This window comes from Aulostomus chinensis, chromosome 12 (assembly GCF_037954235.1).
Source record: "Aulostomus chinensis isolate RoL2024-O1b breed Wild chromosome 12, RoL_Achi_v1.0, whole genome shotgun sequence".
Lineage (NCBI taxonomy): Eukaryota > Metazoa > Chordata > Actinopteri > Syngnathiformes > Aulostomidae > Aulostomus > Aulostomus chinensis.
The window spans coordinates 8029173-8052695 of NC_141331.1; the positions used below are offsets into that span (position 1 = coordinate 8029173).

A 23523-nucleotide genomic window follows, 5' to 3' on the forward strand; every position below is an offset into this window, starting at 1 on the left:
CGTTTAAAATCTGAAGCTGTCCTACAGCCCACGCCAAACACCGTTCTGATCAACTCATGAGACTGGAATTAGTGAATTAGTGTTCAGTGTCAGCCTACCAGTTGTCCAAAAGAGCAATCCATCCAGATGCACTTAAGCATTTTTAAAGCAACAATTGTTAGAAATCAAGTACTAATTGTGAATTGTGTCTTGCACCCTGACACGAGATCAAGCCAGTCCCAGTATCCAACCCAGTATAGATGTGACCAATGACATCATAAATATGTTATGGTCAACTTTTCAAAATGTATTTCATGTAAATTACCTGTCAGCCTAAACTTTGGGAATCACTGCCACTGAGAACATCTGCTCTTGCAAGCAGGTGAAGTAACAGCACCATGTGCACCTCTGGATGTCCAGAACCTTTTCTTTTTGTAGGTTTACTGGCTTTGTGATTGTAGTCGTGTCAGCACTAGAATTCAGCCCATTTAATGATGCGGGAATTTATCCCAAAGCCCCCTCTGTTATTACCTGGCGTGCACCAGAAGACGTGCAAGATCAACCCCACCATTACTAGTTGAGCAAAAAAATGTTGATGTCATTTTAAGATGTACTGGGGCTGTTTTTAAATAAGCAGCATACGAATAATCTGGATGAAAGAGTGGAATGAAATTGAGAGGCACGGGCGAAGGGAAAAATTCACACTACCCTTCGCAGCAGATTACCCTGATTCACTCATAGCCTAACTTGAATTCCTTACTCCGTTTTTTTTTATGACTAGCAAATGTAGCCATAGATGGAGATTTTATTGCAGATGAAAGAGGTCAGCGATCTGGCAGTATAAAAGAGGAGGAGAATATACTGCTTCGCCATAGTGGCTGTTGTGAGTTATTGTGGTTGCCTCTGGATCCAAGTCTGTAGAAGTTTATTTATGTCAATGATCTGGACAGTAGTAGATGGAAAAATCCAGCTCTGTGATCAGCATCGTAACATCCACGGTCCGAGCTACCAGTAGATGTAACAGTAGATGGTAACGTATGTCCAGCCAGGATCTGAATACAAAGGAAGACAAGGTGGACCTTTGACCCCCAGTGCCTTCTTGCTTGGGTCCCTTCACACACCGTGTCTCGTGTGTGTGTGTGTGTGTGTCCTGCAGAGAGAGAGGGTGATTATCCACCTGCTGACAATATGCGGTCAGCGCATGAAGGGGCAGACTTGTGCATGCACTGTTGTCCACAAATCACTTCCTGTGTCCTCCGGGGGATCCAGTGAGCACATCGTGGTGAATCAGGAAGACATCAAAGTATAACTTTGATATAGATCACATGATGTATTTTACATCAGGCTTCTACGCTGTAATCACTAGGCTGCGCTGTGGCTTTCACTTCAGCTCAGCTTGCAGACCTCTCTATGTTGGGACTTTTAAATATTTTAAATTTTTTTATATTTTTGAAAAGATCCATTCATGTGCAGTTACAACAGTTTTGTGTTCTTTGCTGAAACTGAAAAACTCCTTCCCTCGGCCTCATAGTTGATGTGAAGGCCAGCTGACCGACAAAGGCTACTGAAACAGCAACGGCTTGGTGGTGTTAACAAGTTGTCATGGTTAAAAGAGAGTTGGCATCCAGCTATTTGTGGAAAAGTGAGTGTTTGTGGTGCTGGATTGTCCGTCTGGGTGCCAGGCATGTCTGTACCAACTCAACATGAGGTTGACACTTTCTGCACGCATCAGATTATTTGCTTTGGAAACCTGTAATTTGGAGCTATTGATTTATTTACTTTCATGACTTCAATTCAATCTGGCCTGCAGTCGGCTCGCGCGTGTCTGGTCTGTGTTCCGTAACGTATAACTCTGCCAAACTACTCTGCGCTGCATCACCCACGTGAGTTTATACACTAATCTGAATTTATGTTTGGGTTTTTTTTAGTGGACCAAGTATTCTAAAAATTACCCTAAAGAGTCTCCCTGCTCCCGTCTGGCTGGTAAACTTCATTAAAGTGTTTTTGTGTTTTGTTTTGGGGTTTTTTTTGTAGGTGTGGGGGAGGTTGTTGTGGAGAAACATTTGTGTTTCCACTTCAGCTGAACTATAAAGTCAAGACAATCAGTAGTTTGACCTGGCAGACCACCAAACGTATATTATTTCCACCAGCCGCTGGTGCGCTGGACTAATGCAGGGAGCACATGGAGGTTCTGCGAAGGTAAATCCTAGTAAATGAGGCGGAGGAGTTGGAAGCAGCAGTCTCAGGGGGGACAGGGTGGAATCGCTCAGCTTTCCATTTATTCTGCTTTTCTATCAAGAAGAGAACATTTCTGTTGACATTTCAATCCTGGTACATGTTGGCCTAGTTTTCATACCAAAAAAGGTACTTTTTTCAAGTGTTTTATTTACGTTATTGGAATGTTTTTATTCAGGGCACTGCATTAACTGGTTTTGTTATTAGGCTAAATGAGCAGAGTTTATGTCAAAAGGTTCAGCATGTCTGTACGTGCAGACAGCGTTGATCTAAGCTACCTAAGCTAATTAAATGGGTGACTTTGGGTGTGTTCATGAGCTGCTAAATAATAACTATAGCTAATATAAATGGCTAATATTCATATGTTTAAATGCACTTGGTGATAAGTGAAGAATTTGAGGAATTTCGTTGAAGAATGAGCCTCACAAGTTTTGAAGTAGTAGTAGTACTGTAGAAGTTTTACTTCCTCGGTTGTTGTGCAGTATTTGCAGTAGTTGCCACACAACATGTAGCATTTAAACAACAAAGAACATAAGCTGGGTAACTGGGAGCAACATATACCGCTTTGTTGGGTACGTGAAATTCTTTTCATCAGTTAGCCACAGATCTGCAAATATTGCTTGATATTGGGCTTCTGCACCAATCCCCAAACAGGCTTGTGCAATAGTTTTAGACACTCCTCGACGTTTATCTGCTACGAAGATGTTTTGTGTGACAGTGTTTAAGAGTAATTTCACTTAATGGGTAATTTCAAATAGCTGATTTAGCTGCAGTTGAAAGGCTTCCCAGTATAAACACACCCATCCTGATCCAAACCAACTATAGAAAATACACCTGGCTGAAGTCTGGACATAATTGCACTCCTGCTATTTGATGTGTTTGCAGGCGACTGCTGGGGATGAGTGTGTGCACGTACTTGCGGTGAAAGTGAAGGTGTTGCTGACTGGCAGACATTTAATGAGACTTCTGGTTGGCACTCCTTACCCTGAGAGGCTGCACTGAAAAGACAGATAAATGCTAAAGATGTGAAACCCTGGAGGCACAAAGACACGCTGACATACATGCGTGCTCCTACTGCTTTCTGATGCAATGCATGTTGAATTGAGGGATCGTCTCAACAACTGAAATGTGAGTGGCAGCCGAGATAACAATGCATCCAAGCTATGTGATGACTCATTAAAGAGACATGGGGTCACACATCATTTTTCGCAGGAATATATGCTAATTTGTCTTGTTCCACACACTGTAATAGAAAGACATAAAATTGACACAATTGTGACCCTCCAAGTGACAGGAGTAACCTCCAGCTGCCCTGTAGACTCCATTGAATCATTATTTGAAGTAAGTATACACATAATTGGACAGGAAAAAGGGGTTTTGGGTGAAGATCTATTTAGGGGCTTGCAGTAGCAAGCCACGGGGAGAAATGAGAGTGCGTTTGAGGGCAAGAAATAATGCCTGTGTGAATTTATGGTTGGCTAATCAGGTCCTACAGTCTTTTTCCAATGAAATCATCTCTCATTTAATGAATGATCCAGTTAATATGTCACATTTGATTAACTACAATTAAATGTTGGAGCTTTGAATGAACTGGAAAATGTGGTTATAAGTGATTTTCTATTTGCTGTCTGTAAGCCATTAACTCAAGCCTGTCAGTGTCGGCTGTAATGGCTGTCAACAACCATCCGGGATGGACCGTGACATGGGATCACTTACCAAACCTTTAATCAGTGTCACTCACCTCCGCCATGATGCGCATCGTGTGTTTTTGTGACTTCTACAAGTTCAGGTTTGAGAAGATCATAAGTGAATGAAAGAACATTTTTGAAGTCAAACTTGAGTCAGGGGTAATTGACTACCCCCAACTATCCAGTTGGTCACCCCAGGAGGTTTTATCAGTGATGTGCTCTGTATGTTTTTTTTGTGTGTGGATGAGCATCTCCTGCATTGAAATCTTTTTCCAATCCTAAAACCCCGGTGTTGCCAGAATGGGCGGTTTTCCATTCATTTGAGTGAAAAAAATGGCAGCCATTGGGTTGGAAAACTGCACCGTTGATCACATTTGCTTGAGCATTGAGTGGTTCATAATTTAAATTTTTTCGTGTTAATTCACACTTTGCCTTACTGATTGATTCGTTTTCCGGCAACCAAGATTACAACCCAGACTAACCCAGGACTTCCCTGAAGTCAACTTTACCAGGTCAACCCATAAAAAGTCTTCAATCACTGTAAGAATTCCCCTTTAGGACACAAACATCAATTCAGTGTGAATTTGGAACGTATTCATATTCAGTGACTTTGTCTCGTTAACTCTGATGTGTGGGTCACCCATTTTTCACCCTGACGTCTATTATTTATTGTCATCATTTGAATAACATTTGAGCCATGGCGACGACATCACTATCAGGAAGTCGTTCTGTTGGTCGGTCAGCAAACCACTGTGGGCCAGCTTCAAATATCTCAACAATTATCTCTCTTAATTTTTGGACGGACAGGCAAGTGCGAGTGTGAACAAATAGGTGACAAAATTCAGATGTTCAGTGAAAAAAAACATTTTATACTTTTAAAGTCCTCCTGAATAAATAAATCAAACCATGCTTTGCCATACATCTTTATTAAAGTATACATTATGTACAATAATAAGTTATATATACAGTTCCATTTTGGTTGTGTCATGAGTTTGTGTTTTTCTACATGCTCTACTACACTCTGTGTGTGTGTGTGTGTGTGTGTGTGTGTGTGTGTGTGTGTGTGTGTGTGTGTGTGTGTGTGTGTGCGTGCGTGCGCGCGCGCTACTGAGGTAAGTGACCGATGTTTGGCTCCTGTAGATCGCCCTTGGTAGCATCATATATGTCCATTAAGAGGGCTGGGGTCCATTTCATTTAAACGATATTTACAGAAATTCAGCATCAAACATGAGTAAAGAAAAAAAAATTGCAACTGAGTCAGATTTTATGACAGCCCCACAGCTCCAAAAAACACAGGACATTTGAATGTTTTTATTTGCCTTGACAACAGACGTTAAAGGGGGAAAAAAAGAATACCTGTTTAATACACATGCACGAGGATTCATTTAAGGACTGGAGTCCAGCCCCAGATTATTGCAATATGAACGAAGAAGCAGAACAAAAGGAGAACGGGGCAGCAGGTGGTATCTTTGATTCATGGCTGCGCAGTCATGGAATATTATGTTAACAACATCAGGCATCAGATTAAGATCATTCCTATCCCCGAGAAACAAGATCAAAGAGTCTTGGCATTGAACTTTAGAGCTTACTGCTGGGTCTGGAAGCTTAGCTGCTCCAAGCGCAGGATCTTAACCTCCAGCGTCTGACCTCTTCACATTATAACAATTAAGGAATTAAAACGGCTACTGTCATGACACGAACAGTTTAACGTGACATTACTTGGAGCTACCCAAGGTCTCAACTCTACAATCCACTGGAAAACCTACATAACTGCATTCTGTTCCCATTTGCCGTATGGGTCCCACAGGAGAAAAGGGGAGCTTAAATCCTCCTTGAGCATGACCGAGCTCACCACAAAAGCTGAGTAAGATAAGATGTTTTAGTAGTAGCGTAGCGATGTTTCCATCACGACCAACTCCTCTCTTGCCCTGTTCGTGGTGCAGCAACCCCGGGGGCAGTTAGTCATGCCTCTGCTGTTGCATTACTCCTTTAAATTCTGTTGTTTTTACAGCTTTTCCACTAAGCTTGCAGAGCTTAAGTGGCCCTAAATGCTTAATTGGGTGCTGGAAATCACAGGCACTTTGCACCCGCTCTGTAAACCACAACACTTTAGCCTATTAGGGGCCCGGGGAGCCACACGCCAAATAATTAAGGCTGGCGGCAGCACCAGACCGCATCATTGAGGTAAAAGAGGAGTAAGGGGGAGAGGAAGAGCTAAGAAGGGGGTCACAGACTGGGTCACCGCTGAGGAAATAGCTGCAGTCAGAGGTCTGAGTGTGTGGAAGCTGTGTAAAGACTCTCACACTGAGCTGAGATTAATCGAGTGCACATAAATTACCTAAAGCCAAAAAACATGTCCTGATACCACGTAGCCCACGTTTCTCAATTCAAATTTGATAAATAAAACTGAAATTCTACAGAGCCCTGGAGCGGCATCGTGGGAAAATAAATAATTTGTAGCCACAAGACATAAATTAGCCCCTCAATTTAATTATACTGAGGGCATGAGATGTATTCTGTGCCCATAATTCACTTATGGACACCTTCAGATAACTGTCAGCGATAGACTGCTGCTGCTCTCTCTCGGTTTTCCTCCCGGGACTGATCCCAGTGTCCTGATGATTTCTGCTGGTGACAGCTGACTGGTAGCTGTGGTGCCAGTTCTTAGGTCTAATCGGTTGTGTACCTCAAATTTACACTCCAAAACAAGCCCAAGTAAAAACTGGCTTCACAATATCGATTTAAGGCTGCTGCATCTGTGAACGCTGCCGTCTCTACATTCCTCCCTTCGATGCTTCGAATATCAACATTTTAGCGCCAGCATCCTGTAATGATTATTCGTGACAGCAGAGGCCGCTGTGTCTACTGTGAAAGTCAGTTAAAAAGTTCCTTTAATCAGGGGGTTCCGACGTGCGATCTTTCCTGTTTCCTGACAGTTAGGAATATTAAATGATGCTGCAGGGCTTTCTATTCACAAAGATCTCGTTACATCAGCAGAGTTCCAGATCAGGGGGTTCAAAGAGCGAATGACTAAGAAGGCATCTTCATTCTTGGCACTGCTGCTGCCACAAATTTCTATTCAGCTCACTGATGGAATATTCTCTCCTTTTACTGCATTTTATGCTGCACCGCCAGCGAAAGCTGTGGGCAAGAGACAAAGGTCAAAGGTCAAGGCCACTTTGACAGGTACACATCGTGTGGCATACAAACAGTTTTAACTTGCAATGCCCAGAAATTTTTGTAAGAGATGCTGCGTCCAGCGCACACTTCATCCATCTCATTTCATGAGTGTGTCAACAAATGTTCAATAACACACATAAAACAAATTCTGTTTGTTCGATTCTTCCAGAGAAGATATCAAAAGCGGACATAAACTGAATCTGAGGTGTTTGATTTGTGTCTTTCTCTTCCGAGTCGGATATTAAAGCCATTTTTTTTGGACTTGTAGCTTCTTGACAGAAAATGAGAAAGGACTGTGTCCATTGAGGTCCACTGACATTCTTCATGTGATGGGTGGGGGTGATTTGTATACTGTATATCTGTCCCAACATACATGTATACGCCGAAGTCTCTGCTCCACCACATACTTAGACACTGGCGCAGCGGTGGGAAGGAGGAGGGCACGGCGATGGGCAGACGTGCTGACTGTGGAAACTGCTGATGCCCTGTCGTCCACCAGCCGCTGCCATGTCATTACCGCCCAGCACGTCAGAGCAGAGCGACTCCACAGCGTCCAGCCTCTCAATCTGCACCAGGCGGGTCAGTAGATCAGGGATACTGTAGCCCGCTGTGCTCACCCGCTCAAAGAGCTGCAAACCGTCACTCATTCCACCGATTTCGTCTCGCTTCAGGCCGAAACTCTCAGCCAGGTGCCTCCATGTCTTTACCACAGCCGCCTCGCTGCTGTAGGAGGAGCTCAGCATGCGGCTGGTCTTCTCCAAACAGTCGAAGGGAAGTTCTGTGGGGCTCAGACCTGCAGACAGAGACAGAAACGCGTTTGAGCTTAGACCTAGAGACTCCAAATCCACACCAGATATCAGTTCTTGACCAAACGTATTGGACACACCTCTTTTTTATTGCATTGTTGTGACTTGAATTTTTGAATTAACATTTTATTGCAAAAACATCATCTTGTTCTTTTTCCAGCAAAAATTCATCATTGTATTTCTTCAATAGCTTCCAGGGTTATAATCTAGGGACTGCAAATCAGTACCAGATATTAGTACTTCACCAGAAATATTGGACATGATTCTTTTTAATTGCTTTTTTTCCCTGAATAGCACTGAATATTTTATTGAAAAAAAAATTTTTTTTTTCATACACGTCACACATTCGGTGTTTCATTTTGTTCATTAGCTTCCAAGTTATGTGACCTAGGGACTCCAAATCAAAACTCCTATGTTCTGTACATTATTACATCAGAATTCCTAGCTGAAGCTGTGCAGCTGCTATCTCTATCCTACTTTAGTTTGCTGCTACAATGAGCCTGTTCTCCTGAATTAATTAATGTGGGCACTGGAATGAAGGCATTTAATCAGTTTAAGATGAAATTGGTTTTTAACTATTAACACTAGTAAGCTAAATATCTTCTCCTGTTTCGGAAACTTACCCTCTGTCACGTTACACACTTTGGCGTAGAGGTCCAGGATCTTTTTCCTTCGACTCTGAAGCATCTGTGTGGTAAAAGAGACACAGCACTATGTGATCCAGATGACACTGAACCGAGGATCTGTTCATAATCATATTCTTCACTGCAGTAACATCTTTAACAGATCCACATTCCTACCCCGGGGGTTTTATTGCTATTGTTGATTGCGGTCACGCTGCTGATGTGGTTAGCGCTGGTGATGTGATTGGGACTCGGGATGTTATTGGTCGGACTGGTGGCAATGTTGGAGGTCCCATTGCAGGAACGATCGTGGTCCAAGAGCCCCAGAGAGAGCAGGCAGAGGTCAGGCTTATTACCCACATTGACGAGGCACAGATTGGGTTGGGGGTTATTGGTCTCAGCTGATCCCTGCTTCTCCAATGCCGCCTCCTCGTCGCTGTCGATGCTACGGCTCAACAGCTGCTCATTCTCTGATGATGCGTCGTTTTCACTGACCACACACAAACACAAACACAGAAATGATATTCACATGTGTACATATTTACTTGCATCATGGAAAGTTCTTCAAACGTGCACGGCCAATAAAAGCTGACTCATTCAACATTTTCACCCACCATTAGCTCAATCCACCTGTCTGCTTCCTGGTAGCTCATATTATTTGACATTAAAATGATGCATGCTATTTATAATTACTCTGTTTTTGTTCAACAAGTTTAAATCTATAGAGGCTGGGTATGTAAGCTAAACATTAACTCAAATTTACCTTTTATGTTAAAACTATAAAGTATTGTGTAATATCTTTTCATAATATCTCAGCTCTCCTCACACATGGAGGGAAGGTATCCAAGTGATGGCAGCACAATGCCTGCGATATTTGCTGAAACTTAAGTTCAGCAGGTGGTCAAAGCTGAGTTAGGACTGAAATGGACTATTATGACATCTGTTCTGAGTTGTGAGAAAGTGTTCCGACTCAATAACGTTCCATCTCAGAGAAGAAGAAAAATCAGAATTTCAAAATCCATGCACGTACCGAGGCAAATTTCAGTAAGTGAGGAAGTTACGGCTGCTTTCTGTCTTATTGTTGTCGTAGCACTCAATCCCAAAGAACCAACCGGCTACTGACATGACGCAACCCTGCAGCAAAATGATGTTTGAACACTGACATGCAAATGTCCAGGAAAAGGTAAGAAAGAGAAAACAAAAAGGAACATGTAGTTCTAAATTACACATAATTTAAATTGAACAATATTCACTCTGCAGTGAAAAGGCTTTCTTCAGTTAGCAAGCTAAAGTTAAGGCTAGCTAAAATTAGCTGTGTTTACCAAGTGGAAAGTAGACAAGCAGCTGGTTTCAAAACAGACGTTCAACTGAACAGTTTATGATCCTCAAATGAAAATATTACAGGTTTTAACAAGGACCTACTTATCAGTTACAGTATTTCCTGCTGGGAAGGTATTACATGACTGTGTTAAAACTACCTACATCACATTGTGCAGGACATTTGAAGTATTTATTTTTTACTATTTTCACTGGAGAATTTCACCTCTGCAGGGCAATTTAAGCAAACCAAGCCCGGAAGTACATGATCAGAATCCCACTGCACTAGGTATGTAACATGCTAGAGGCGTGAGTGGCAGCTAATACACACAGATGACTCGTGTTCAATCTTCTAAAAAGGCTCTGTGACAAATGAAAATGAAATGGAGACGTACGCTGTTGTTGTTGCCATGGTTGCGGGTGTTTCTAAGCCGTTCCTGTGATTGACTGAAAAACCCCTGCGTTTTACAACATGATACCACATAATATCGTTTTACGTCGTCACCCTCTCTATGCCTACGCTGGATTTTCTCGCAAAAGCACCTTGTTGACTGAGATGCTCACAGAATGCCATTGTTTCACGGTCCCACGTTCTCATCCTGAGTACACATACAAAATGGCATTGTTTCCCAGACATCTAACACCCACTCTGGCAGCGTAAGCAGTGAGTTAGCACATCCTTTGGCATGTTGCAATACCACACTGTTTACTGCTGTCGATGCTGAGGAGTGTGTGTGTGTGTGTGTGTGTGCGTGCATGTGTGTCTCATCTATTTGTTAATTTACACTGCCTTGATATAGTTGAGCAGAGAAAGCTTGCACATTTAACATGAACACAATGGCTCACTGCACAGCTAGCATGTAGCTCCACGCCCCCCCTGCATGTTAGCCACTTATGTCTATAAAGCTGCATTGTCTGCACATGGGGGTTGAGACGGATGCAGATAAATGCAGGTGTGGAATTAAGCTTCATTTTCTTGTATGCCAGGGTGAGTTTTCTCCTGGTGGTGGTTTAAGGTGAAGCCCTTATACACATCGCCATCTACCCCCATCTATCCGTGCTTGCAAGGCGTCAGGGCTCATGTACACAACCTCCCACCCCCAAAACCTCAGGCCCTGCTGCTTCCAAAGCCACATAATAGCTATCTTTTATTAAAAACAAAACAACAACAAAACTCAAGTAACCATGCCCTACACACACACACACACACACAGCAAAAAAAAAAAAAAAAATAAGAAAAAGGCCAACAGCATTGATACTGCAGTGACTTGTTCTGCGGTGTCTTAATTATACGCAGATGTTGAAAAAAAAATACAAAAGCCTCTTTTTGTTGTGTAGTGTTTCTGTGGCACCACATACAAATGCAAACACACACACACACAAAGATAAAGGGAGGATACACAGTGTAGGTTAGTAGCAAGGCCATTCTCACTCTTTCAACGACAAAGAAAACCACTACAGATATATTGATATCGGTCCTATGGCTGATGTTTACATCGGCCTCATGTTTCTAATTCTCACCGTCTGTCACTACTTTGCATTGTACATGAATCGATTATAGAACTGGAACTTTCCAGAACTTTAAATGTCCCGAAAACTCTTCCTCATTCATCAGGTACAGCTTGAAAAAAACTACAGAGGTATTATACAAAAGCCCTGAGATAAATCTCACAAAAATTGTCTCAAAAATTATACCCTGGAACCGAGTTAATGCCAAAATTCTGTGACTGTGATAGAAGTAGTTTGTTTTATGTCGCACTGAGAGTACCAGAGCCATGGCATCAACAAATCTGCTGCAGCTTGTGGAAAAACCAAGTCATAGATGAAGGTAAACAGTGTGTGCAGCAGGTTGATTAGTCAGTACAACTGAGGTAATCGGGGAAGTGGAATCTTATTTTATGTCCTCCATGTTTAGTCAGTCAGTGTGGCTCACAACGGGCCTGAGCCAGTGTTTTTGCCCCATTAGGTGCTTGAACCTCTGCTGTAAATATGTAACCGTAAACCTCAGATAATCCGTTTGTCTTCTCGGGTTTGATGAGAGTAGAAGAGTGGTGCAGTTGATTTTGAGTCAGGCATGCCTCTCACCTTTTCACCGTCTTCTGAGGGGAAGCTTTTAGTTTGTCAAACTCGTCTTTCTCTGAGTAGATCACCACGTTATCTGAGAGAGAGAGAGAGAGAGAGAGAGAGAGAGAGAGAGAAACAGGTCAAATTAAGAATTCTGGCAGGACACAGGCTCACTCAACAACTGCTCCAATACTTCTCATTCTTTCATGCGTGGAGGTAAAACCTATTTCATCACTTCTTTTTTTGAACACCGAGCATCAATACAGGAAACACATTCCAACACTTGCACTCGGTACATTTTCTTGACATCTGAACACTCTTGGTAAGTTGTAGGCAAATCAAATTAAAGACGTCAATTCTGATGTCATCACTTCTGATCTGCTAACCCGGCTTGTGAGCTCTTGTCAGTAAACAAAAGGGTATTAAATTCCCATTATGTAATGGATGGAGGTTGGCAGGAGTTAAAATGCACAAAGAAAACAGATTCCTCAGCCTAACAGGTTGTAACACTAACAGAGGAACTGCAGTGATGTGAAATTATTACCACAAATATTACCTTAGATTGCTCTGACATCATCAGCACTTGAATGGAGAAATTGATGGCGTAACGGCTAATTCTGGTTTTGTGTGGGGGTCAAAGGGCATTTTGAAGGGCAGTTTCTGACTGTTGGTAAGAATCAGGTTGATGGTAGTCCAACATTTACTTTTGAGCTGGTTCAGCATCAAACTTAAGACGACCCATGGCAATCCTACTGTAACTGATCAATTCATAACTATCTTTCTCTAACTTCTCTAACTCTCTGGAACTTTCTCTAGTTGAGCAACATGGATATTCTGGTCACGGCCGATAACAGGAGGAAACAGTGAAGAACATTAGATCCTGTGCACGTCCAGTTAGAAAGATCGATTCTTGCTGCTGTGGCCCTTTAATATCATGTTTTTTTGAGTGGAACAGGATCGAAAGTACATGTTTCTCATCAGGTAATCAAGACCGATGACTCACACAGGGAACCAAGATACGGTAGAAATGAAAGTCCAGTCAAAATTCAGAATAACGCAAACACAACAGATGTTTAATCACAAGAGATGTGCTCCTCTGAGGACGTCTGCCTGTAGCACACCAGCCGTCAGTGGTGATGGGCTTTTATTGCGTGTAAACAATGAGATGTTGCTGTGGGTGGAACATTGTTCTGGACTACGGAGAGAGATGGAGGGATGCAGCAGTGGCACATTTTTAAATGTAGTTCTGCCGGATCATGTAATAAGCTATAAAGCAGGAAATGACTTTCGGAGGCATTTCATCCAAACACGGAAAAGTTGGCGTATCCTAATGTAAAGCAGGCGAGACTAGAACGTCATACACCGATGGGACACCGATGGACCGAGTAACCCAAAAGTGTAAAATGCCTTCATCATAATATAAAGCTATATATAATATATATTTGTCGACATATATTGTTGAATACATGAACAAGGATCTGAACCAAACAGGTTAAAAAAGGCATTTTTCATTTTCATTACTAAAATGTCAGCTGATGGCGGTGACTGCTGGGTTGGGGAATACATCACGTCTTTGGGGTCCTCACGGCTACAGAAAGAAAGCTGTGTGTAAGTGTCTGCGTCTTTCATCTGGCAGCCTTATCAACTCAGTGGCAACTTGAGTGACAGCTGGAGCTCGGAGCAATGGGCTTCTCTCATACAAACACACAGTCCATCCAAAATGTTTACACACACACACACACACTGCACAAAGAGTAACTACCATTAATCAACAACACAAAAATAGTTTGCTACTTAATCATGTTTTCTTAGTGATTATAGCATTAAGTTATCAGCCTAATTGTACCACATAATGTTTTTGAGACCACAGATTAAGAGTGTGTGTGTGTGTGTGTGTGTGTGTGTGTGTGTGTGTGTGTGTGTGTGTGTGTGAGAGAGAGAGAGAGAGAGTGAGGATTCCTGTCCGCACCACATGTAAGATGTCTGGATGTGAAATTGAACAGAGCATCATTGTTAGAAGAAACGGCGCCTAAAGCAACGTATGACTTTAGCTTTAGAAGCCGCACATTCCACCATGATGCACTCATCGTACTGCAGGTCTGTCAGCCCACACACCCTGACACACACCCTCACACACACACACACACACACACACATTAACATTTACATATAATATGCCTCAAAGCATAAACACACACACGGAGACAATGCTGTATTAACATTTAGATGAGACTCCGATTTGATGAGCTGATACGATTTGTTTAACGACATATGGAATATGTTTCGATGTCATCACCCAGATGCAATTGCAAAGATCAAACCTCTAATAAGAACCTGCTCCGAATCTTCTGCTCACAACACCTTTTCAGTCTGACATATTAAGATGACGATTTGCAATTTGTGGATTTATAAAAAACAAAACAAAACAAAAAAAATCATCTGCTGACAGTGTTAGAAAACTGAAGACAAAAGAACAAAAGATGAGTTTGGGTTTCGTTATCTGCTGCTCTGCAGTCTGTTCAACCGTCACATTGCTAGAGTTTGGACCGTCAAGCTCATGAAAGTTTGACTAGTTCGACTGTGTTTAAGCGGCTTGGTGGTGCGTCTTCTTACTGTTGGACGTGTGAGTTTGACTTCAGCTACAGTTAAAACTGCATCTGTTGCACATTTTGTTGGCTGTTTAGAAGCTGCGTAGTGTGTGTGTGTGTGTGTGTGTGTGTGTGATGGAGTTTATGGAAACATGGTAATAACCAGTTCATTGTTTATTTTTACACATATCAAACACACAGAATTGGAATAAAGAACAGATGGTCAGCATAGAAACAGTTAAAAATGTCAATAATATATTCTTTGTTCATTCTTTACTTTTCTTTATGCATTTCGTATTGATTTACAAGGTATAAGTAACTATCTCAGTGTGTCCTCTTGTACTTTATGAATGAAGATTGTACAGTACGTGGTTGTTCTGATCTAAAGATAGGAACAGCGACCTGCTGCTTCTCCAGGTTCAGTTTCAGAATAAAATAATCATTTCCATCAACTAGTGCTGTGAACGTTAACCCACAAATTCACTCTAACTCCAACTTACTCACCTTTACTATTTATTTTAATTATTGATACCACTCTATTGAATGTGCATTAATATTCTCACTGGAGGTATCATCATGGCCGTTGAAATAACCAGAAAAACAACACATTTATGGCCAGACTATGAGACGAAGTCCACGCCGCCTCAGCTAAAATTCGAATGCGCTACTTGTTTGGGAAGCTGCTTTCTAACTTGTTTTATGCGTGATGCAAAAGTTGAACTGGAAGAAAGTCTGATTGTAACCATCTGTACGGGGACGTAGCACCGCTAACCGTTCCACATGCTTTGGTGAATAAATCGATTCTTCCAATTAAGATGGTGTGACTGCAACGGTGCATGTAAACCCACTCTGAGTGTCTCTCTCTGGTTTGTCGGCACTTAAGCTAGACGCCGTAAAATATTTCAACTTTGCAAAGAGAAGTTTGAAAGTTCAGCAGCTTCTCATGGGCGAGCAGAGGAGAAATCTTCTGAACTGAGATTATTGATTTAGTTCAAAATCAGGTCCCTCTAAACAGTTTTCATGCATTTCTTTACCTCATACCACATATACAGTATTTGATCACCCCCCCCCCCCAAAATGCAACCAAATACTAATATATCACAGACATTACTGTGATTAACTCAAAGGTTTTTAACTGATTAACAGCGCAAGCATTGAAACTTCAGGTCGAAGGAGCTTGTATGAGTCTGGAGCTCAAACAGAGTTTCCCTGCTCACAAATATTCCAGTTTTTCATTTGATTCATCACGATGTGGTATGAAATCCTGGTTTCAGATTTTTACATGCACAGGTTTGAATCAAGTCATGTAAAACAAAAGTACATATATATGTGTGTGTGTGTGTGTGTGTGTGTGTGTGTGTGTGTGTGTGTGTGTGTGTGTGTGTGTGTCTTGTCTCACCAGGGACATCCTTTTTGTCTTCCTGTTTGTTGGTCTGAGCTTCAACTGCCTTCACCACTTGTCCAGAGCAACATGCTGCTGACAGACACAGGAAGCATAGTCAAATCAAAAATAGTATCTTATGAGATCACGTTTTGCGTGCGTGTATACGTGTGTGTGCGTGTGTCACCTCACCCTGGCCACTTGGCTTGGCCTTCAGAATGTAAAACATAATGATGAGGACAATGGCAATGGCCATGATGAAGATGGTTGACATGGCGATAATGAGAGCTGTTGCTAGGTGACCCTGTCCTGTAGGATCTGAAACATGGAGGGGATCATGTAAAAAAATGGTTTGTACGTGTACATGCGTGTGTGTGTGTGTGTGTGTGTAAAAACAAAAAAAACTGACTGATGGAGTGTGCTTGTGTGTGTGTACCTTTGTGCTGATGAGGGAATACCGTTGTGCTGCCGGGATCAATCTGTGTTTTTTCTATTGGTCCGTTAGTTTGCGTGCCTGTGAAACACACACACACACACACGCATACGATGAGTGCCAGTTGTACTACTCAACATGTGAATTGTTATACATTTCCATTTTTGATTTGTGTGTTTGAACCAGTCAGCCAGCTGATTAGAATTCAGGACATTCTTGATGTGAAATAAGCAAAACTGTGCCAATTTTTAAGGGCAAAGTCACCCCCGGGTCTGAGTCTAACGCCACTCAATACATGTACATTTAAAACATGCCAAAAAAGTAGCGAAGAGGCTGAGAGGGGAGGGCAGGGTGGGGACGTGTGTTTGTATGAGGCTGGAGTTGTTCAGGGACATGATCCCCTCCAGAATCCAATGAAGTGGTACATCAGTTCACGACTCTGAAATGTGCTGTTGCCATTCACCCTGCAACAAATCGCTTAACTGTGACAGCGGAAAATCTGCTTGTCCTTAACACGGGAAGAGAAGGAAAAGACAACTGCCATCGTTTTAGTGGTGACAGCATCTTGATGCTGTGCAGACGTAACAGTAGCCAGCGGGTAGAGTCCTGTGAAGAATCAGTCACAACACAAGGCTGGTGATGGATGCTAGCGCCTTGGAGTTTTAGCCTCCTTGGTAGCACATCCAAGTTTGAAAGCTTGCAAGAACCCCTGCAGCTGATGCATCTCAATCAGAATTAAAAATGAGCGCTGTGTCATAAACTCTCCCTAAAGAGACGCTCATCTCTGATGATTTACCTGCCAAGTTAACACGAATACACGGCACCATATGGCACTGTGTCTAAAGCCCAGGTTACACTAAAGCTTCCACACAAGACACAACTGCTGCAAGGACTGTTGCAGTGGTGTAAACTGTCCGGTTTCAATGGACTTGTTAAGTCATGGTGATAAATAATCACCGTCTGATCCAGTAGCAGTGGTGTAAACTTGCAGGTTTCACAAAGCGCGCTGCTAACAGGTCTAATCTAACCTCATTGTGAATCTTTTATGCAAACTTAAAGTCAAGGTCTCGAGTTCGAGTCCCGGCCATGCCAGATGCATTCTTTGTAGTTTGCAGGTTCTCCTGGCGTCTGTGTGGGGTTCCCTTCAGCATCAAAGGCATGATATTAGGTTAACATTCCTGATAAAGTCGCTGGAAGATCTGGAGTTGCTGCATGTGACCACTGACAGCTCCATAGAGGATGCGTTGAACGCAGAAGGCAAATTTTGTGGTATCTTCGTACTCTAAAGACTCGTACTTCTTCTAGATACTCCTCACTATCATCTGCAGAGTCATGAGAGCATTTTATAGGAGGAGGGAGGGGACGTTGGTGCCCAAATCTGCCACCAGAGTTGATGAATCAGCTTTCTACCAGCTGCTCGGAATATTTATTACACAATGTGTAGAACTCAAATACCTTCCTGAGGGGAGGGGACACGTGGACACCGCGGAATGCATGTACATTGGTGTTAAGCTGAAAAAGATTTCTCTTCAGTTGCTCTTTGGCAGAGTTGGACAAATGAACCATCACACCTCTAACGATCACAAAAAACTGCTAATAGATGGTAGAGCACAACAAACCCCTTTAATTGTGATTGTGAAGGCGACAATGTGATTTTGGCCTTGACTGTTTGTGTTTGTATCGATTAAAGTCAAATCATCTCCACTAAAATGATCCAATCAACGCTTCATTATATTGGCTTTGTAGGGGCAGGACAAAATATCAGTACTGCTATCGGTTACAATACTTCCTCATGCGATACTGACACACTGGTGCCTCACAAACAGATCCCGCGATCACCATTTAGACCTGCATTTGTTTAAGAGACCCTTCTGCAAGAATTTACACTTTATTGCACATTATTTCAACTCAATTATCAAATTCCATGGAATTATTTTAGTGTCAGGGGCAAAGTATCATGATCTACATCGTGTGATTCTCATCCCTGTCAGGTAGTAAAGAGGCAGCTGCTGGTCCTACTTTCTCCTTTCCTATCTGTTCCGTTGATTCCACCACCTCCCTCCTCCTCTGTGTCTCTTTCTGGATTATTCATCTGTTTTTCCTCTTTCCTAATGGAGCTGTAAACTTCTGGCAGCTCATAAATCAGCTCTTTTAATCAGTTTCTTTCTTTCACCAAGTTGATATACTGTAGACCTCTTTGGCATGTGCCCTGCTGCTTCCCGTGGTCTCAAAGCTTGTCACCACACACACACACACACACACACACACACACACACACACACACACACACACACACACACACACACACACACACACACACACACACACACACACACACACCACACACTCCAGCCAAGTGCCCTGTGGCTGCAGACATAAATTCGGCTTATGTGTTTACACTCCTTGGATAAGGATATGGGCCTGAACTGGAATTCTGTTTTGCGTCGAGGTTTCATCTCTTAATCACATCTTGTGGACTGAACACACTCAACAAAATGCTAATTCTGCAGGGCAATCTACCTCAGCAGTGTGCTCACCTAAACAAAAACAACCAAAAAAAAAGGAAGGCACGTTTGTGTTAGGTGAGACTTAAAAGATTCATACTGTGGTCACATTTTGTGCATTTTTTCCTATGTCTCATTAATCGGAACATTTCGATGTAAAAGGGTCACACGGCATTAAAAAAAAAGTGAGTGAAAATGGAGAGATTCCTGCAGACTCATAACGTCTACCAAAGCGTAGCATCAGCACAAGCACTAACATGATAATCATCTTTCTCTCTCATACCCACTGAAGTTTTAATTATCCACACACACACATACACACGCACACACACACACTCACAGGGAGAGAACTAGGCAGGAGCCAGGGTAATTTACAGATTACATGGCGAGTGTCAGCCTGCCTTCACTCCCAGCAAGCAGAACTCACAACTTTCAGCTTGTTCTGTTTTTTTTTCTTTTTTTCTGACTCTTCAGTGTCCTATTTTTAAATTCTCCCCAAAAAGAGGTTTTAATTACAATGCACCACTGCCTGACTTCAGGGATAAAATAGATGATTTTGGAGCATATTGCACTGGGAGCTCTGGTGGATCCCATGTACCAAACAGAATTTGCAAAAGATGAATTAGTCATTTCCATCATCTGTGTGATATTTCTGATTTTTTAATTACAGAAGGGAGTCTTCCGAAATCCAAATCATTCAAAGATCGATGCACCATTCCTGCCTGTCCATTATGGTTACAGCCAGCTGACAGTTAGCTTTGCATAAAGAGTGGAAATGGCTCGCCTGGCTCAGTCCACAGGCAATGACGCCTGCCAAGAGACAGTTCAGCCACGAAGCAGGTCTGAAGAAACATAATAGCTGCTCTGGAGTATGTATCAACCACCAAAAGTGGCATCATCACCAAGGTAACGGACAGGAAATAAACAGGTAAAGAAATCATCTGCATGAGGTGCAACATCAGAAGTAGTAGTGCCTGCTGGGAGGTGACTGTGCCACGAACGTGGCAAACATGCTTACGAGTAATTATATATTTTACTTTTCATACCAACAAATCACATCATCGCACAACAACACGGATAAATATTCATGTCTTCATATCTCCATCAAGGCGAGACAAACCCAAGGACTTGAGCTTTTAGATGTCTTGAAGCCGGGACTCATCAGATGTTAAGTTTGGAAATGGTCTGACCTCGTGGAGTCCGGTTTCATGTTCTGTGGCGAAAAATCCAAATTGGCTCCTTCTCCATAGAAAAGCTCTGAAGTCTTCCTGGTAACCCATCAACTAGTATTTGAGGCATGTCTTGACCTAATGCCAGATAGATCTAATCAACAGAATTATGTATGAAATTGTAAAAATGTCCTTTCCTGTTGCCAGCAGATGGCGACGTGACTTATCTGCCCCAAAATCTAATAGGTCCCCCTCAACCCACTCTACACCCATCCATCAAGTTGAAGTTTTGCATAAACTAGCTGACAGTCAAACACACACCAACGAAAACATAATCCTCTAGGTGATAATGATAAATTAATCAGCTTTTATTTAAACCTATGCTGTATATCGTTTTGTTTTTTTACTGTTTAAAACATGATTGATGTGTGAGACAGTGCGCCCAGTACAGTTACATTCCTATGGATGTAGCAGACAACTCAAAAACTGTGCTGGTATAAATTAGCATAAAGACTCCAGGAAATGACTGCTCCAACTCCAAGCAATACTCCTTTCCAACCACAAAAATGGCAAATTAATGTGATTATAATATTTGTGTTTTTGTGGATGACCGGCATGATAGAGCATGTTAGCTGCGCTTACATGGTGCTGCAGCGGGAGTCATAGTCAACAGAGAAAATCTGAACCTTTCCCTTTGAGGTACTTCTGAGCTGAAATTATATCTGCTAGCAAAATGAACACTTACAAATCAGGCCACCATAGTACCACCAAAGTACTACCAGAGCACCAACAGAGTACTACTGGAGTACCAACAGAGAATCTGATAAAAACATACACCTTGCCATTTCTGTGGTATTATGTAACATTGTCTTATTTGCACTTCTTAGTTCAATCTTCTATTTCCATGCCTGGAGGAAGCAATTAGATTGCTGCTGAAAAGTAAGTGTTTTTTTATAAACACACACTCACACACACACACACACACACACACACACACACACTGCTTTATGATGTTTTCATCTTTCAGCACTCATTAAATGCAATACAATAACAACCATTCCTTTCCGGGCTTTTTGATTAAACTCTAAGGGGGTTTTGAGCAATTATGGGCCCATAAATATGATTCCCACGGCAGTTTGTATCAGTGATGATCAAATACAGGGTTCAGATCCTGTTGATGTTGCTTAATTTTTTTTTGTATCCGCCAAAGAGGTCATGTTTTCGGCCTGACTGTCAGCAGGATTATACAAAAAAAAAAAAAAACACCTGACCGAATGTCACGAAACTGAAACCCAGTGGTTGGTGGTTGAGTGAAAAATGAGCCAAAGAAGAACTCATTATATTTTTGAGCAGATCCCAATTATTCTTTTCAAACATTGCAACTTTTATGCCAGAATTTTTCACACGTAAATTTGCCTGGATATTACAGGAGGAGATTAAGGTTAAAAAAAAAGACAAATATTGCAGGAATGTGACCAACATGCAGACAAAACACAGATAATTTTCAGCTACAAATACTGAGCAACACTTACATTTAATAGAATTCCTAAAAACACAGACAAGAGCTCAGACTGGGGGAGGATCGAGTTGGGAGAAAAAAACTGATGACTCCACTGAAAATAAGAAGTTCACAAGGTCTAAATAGCTCAGATACTCATTGTCACCACTCTTAAATGGAAATGGAACTTTTGAAAATGAGAGATAGTTATTTTTTGATTGCCATCTCCAGCCTGAATAGCGGTAACGTCAGGAACAGGAGAACCAGCGTCATCCGTCAACTTTTATGGATTTTGTTGCTAGTACGCTTGCAACACTGCATTTATCATTATTACTATTATTATTATAATTATTTATTACTTAACTACATAGTCTGCTAGTCAATAGAATAGATAATAGACAAGACGATTGATTGATTGCGGTTGATATTATCATCCAGCAACAGTTGGCATGATGCATTTGTACACACACACACACACACACAAACACTGAGATATGAAAGGGAATCAGTGAGGTTATGGATGAGCTGCTATGAATGAGATGAGACACCCATCTGGAGCCATAGAAAAGGAAGGGGGGGTGTACAACTCTTTTGCATTCATAATTAAGGCCTGCTGACAGGATAGTACAGTGACAGAGGGCCTGGGAGGGCTGTCGATCTCCCCCTTAAACTCAATCCAGGTTTTGAACATCCAGTACATCTGCTTTTAAACATCCTGCCACTTTTATTTCCTCTCCTTCAGAGTCAAAACTTTCATGTGCGGTAACGTTTGATCTGACAGAAACCAGGTTTGGACAGAGAAACCTTTGAAAATAAATGCTGGGGTAATTTTATAGCTGAAATTATTTTTTAAAAAAAATACAAAGTGATGTTAGGAAATGCTGTGAGGAAGCAATCAAGAGAGAAGTGGAGAGAAAATAAATCGTTGGCCTTACATTCTTTGGTGTTGGGTGGTGCGTTCTGGCAGGAGTGGCAAACCATCCCGTAGAGGTTTCTGGGTCTGTTCTCTAGCATGTAGTACCTGGGACGGATGAAACGCAGTATGACTCCATGATTTGGTAAACAGCGTTGCTATTTACAGGTTTACACGTTCGAAAAAAGTAAAGAGAGGACTTGAAAAAAATCAGAACAGTCTGCTGGTGTGGAAGGTGTGCACAGGTATGCTGCTTCCTTCCCGCGCGTGCATAAACATAGAGAAGCAGCTGAGGTGAAAAGGTTGACGGAGTGAAGAAATGCACATAATTGATGCCTGGAAGGCTCAAAACATGGCTCTACAGATATCACAGCCTCAAAGCCATGGCAGGAAGTAACAAGGGGTCTGTCGGCGAGTGAGTGGTCTCATTAGGAGGGTCTGTGTATGTACAGCATGTTCATGTACAGATATGAAACATGTCAATAATGAATGATGTCTTCAAAAGTCATTTTTTCAATTCATTTTCCATAATTTTTCATTTAGCATTTTTAATAGGCCAACCCAGAAGTTAGCATGGCCATGATTTCCTTAAGACAAAAGCCAACCAGATTTATAAATAAAATCAATTTTAAAATTTCTAAATAAATAATAGTTAAGCTTAATATGACCCTGATGTGTTGCAAACAAGTTTAGAATCCTGGTTGTGTGTGTTACTGTGTTGTTTACCCTGGTAAACAGGGTCCACACTCAGCATCGCTGTCAGGAGTTCCCGCCACGCGCACCGTTGCCTTGTAGAGGGCATCACAGTCTTTATGCCGCCTGCAGATCTCATATTTTCCTTTGGAATATTTCCCGTGTGGACATGGCACACAGGCAAAGTCTTCATCCTTCACCCCATAGCCGCAGGTCTGCAAGACACACACACACAAACACACACAGGCATAATGGAGTATAGTCCCAGTACGCTCACAATAGGATTTACCAGCAATGTCTTTCTCATGAATGACACGATTCATTTTAAAAGAATGATCCCCATACACTCTTCAGACACACATCTGTTTCTATCTATTGATTGAGGTGACAAAATAGGAAAGTGATTGGTCACAGGGGTCTGTGCGTGCGTGCGTGCGTGCGTGCGTGCGTGC

At 42.0% G+C, this 23523-nt stretch overlaps 2 protein-coding genes across 13 annotated transcripts in view; one reads left to right on the forward strand and one right to left on the reverse strand.

Annotated features, from left to right (window-relative positions):
• ccdc138 (coiled-coil domain containing 138) overlaps nt 1-19592 on the forward strand; it is a 34653-nt gene extending 15061 nt beyond the window's left edge. For all 9 annotated transcript variants that reach the window (XM_086219867.1, XM_086219868.1, XM_086219866.1 and 6 more), the window contains one exon: nt 19469-19592. In XM_086219867.1, coding sequence (XP_086075993.1) covers nt 19469-19547 — 79 coding nt within the window. In that variant the 3' untranslated portion in view covers nt 19548-19592. The remainder of the gene's footprint in view (nt 1-19468) is intronic.
• The window catches only part of edar (ectodysplasin A receptor), a 39157-nt gene continuing 20452 nt past the window's right edge, over nt 4819-23523 (reverse strand). For 3 of the 4 annotated variants that reach the window (XM_086219877.1, XM_086219878.1, XM_086219876.1), the window contains 9 exons: nt 23105-23286; nt 22401-22486; nt 16298-16375; nt 16054-16179; nt 15880-15954; nt 11914-11986; nt 8689-9001; nt 8512-8575; nt 4819-7875 (listed from right to left, as the gene is read on the reverse strand). In XM_086219877.1, the coding sequence (XP_086076003.1) occupies nt 7490-7875; nt 8512-8575; nt 8689-9001; nt 11914-11986; nt 15880-15954; nt 16054-16179; nt 16298-16375; nt 22401-22486; nt 23105-23286 (1383 nt within the window). In that variant the 3' untranslated portion in view covers nt 4819-7489. The remainder of the gene's footprint in view (nt 7876-8511; nt 8576-8688; nt 9002-11913; nt 11987-15879; nt 15955-16053; nt 16180-16297; nt 16376-22400; nt 22487-23104; nt 23287-23523) is intronic. The other variant, XM_086219879.1, reaches the window with a different exon arrangement.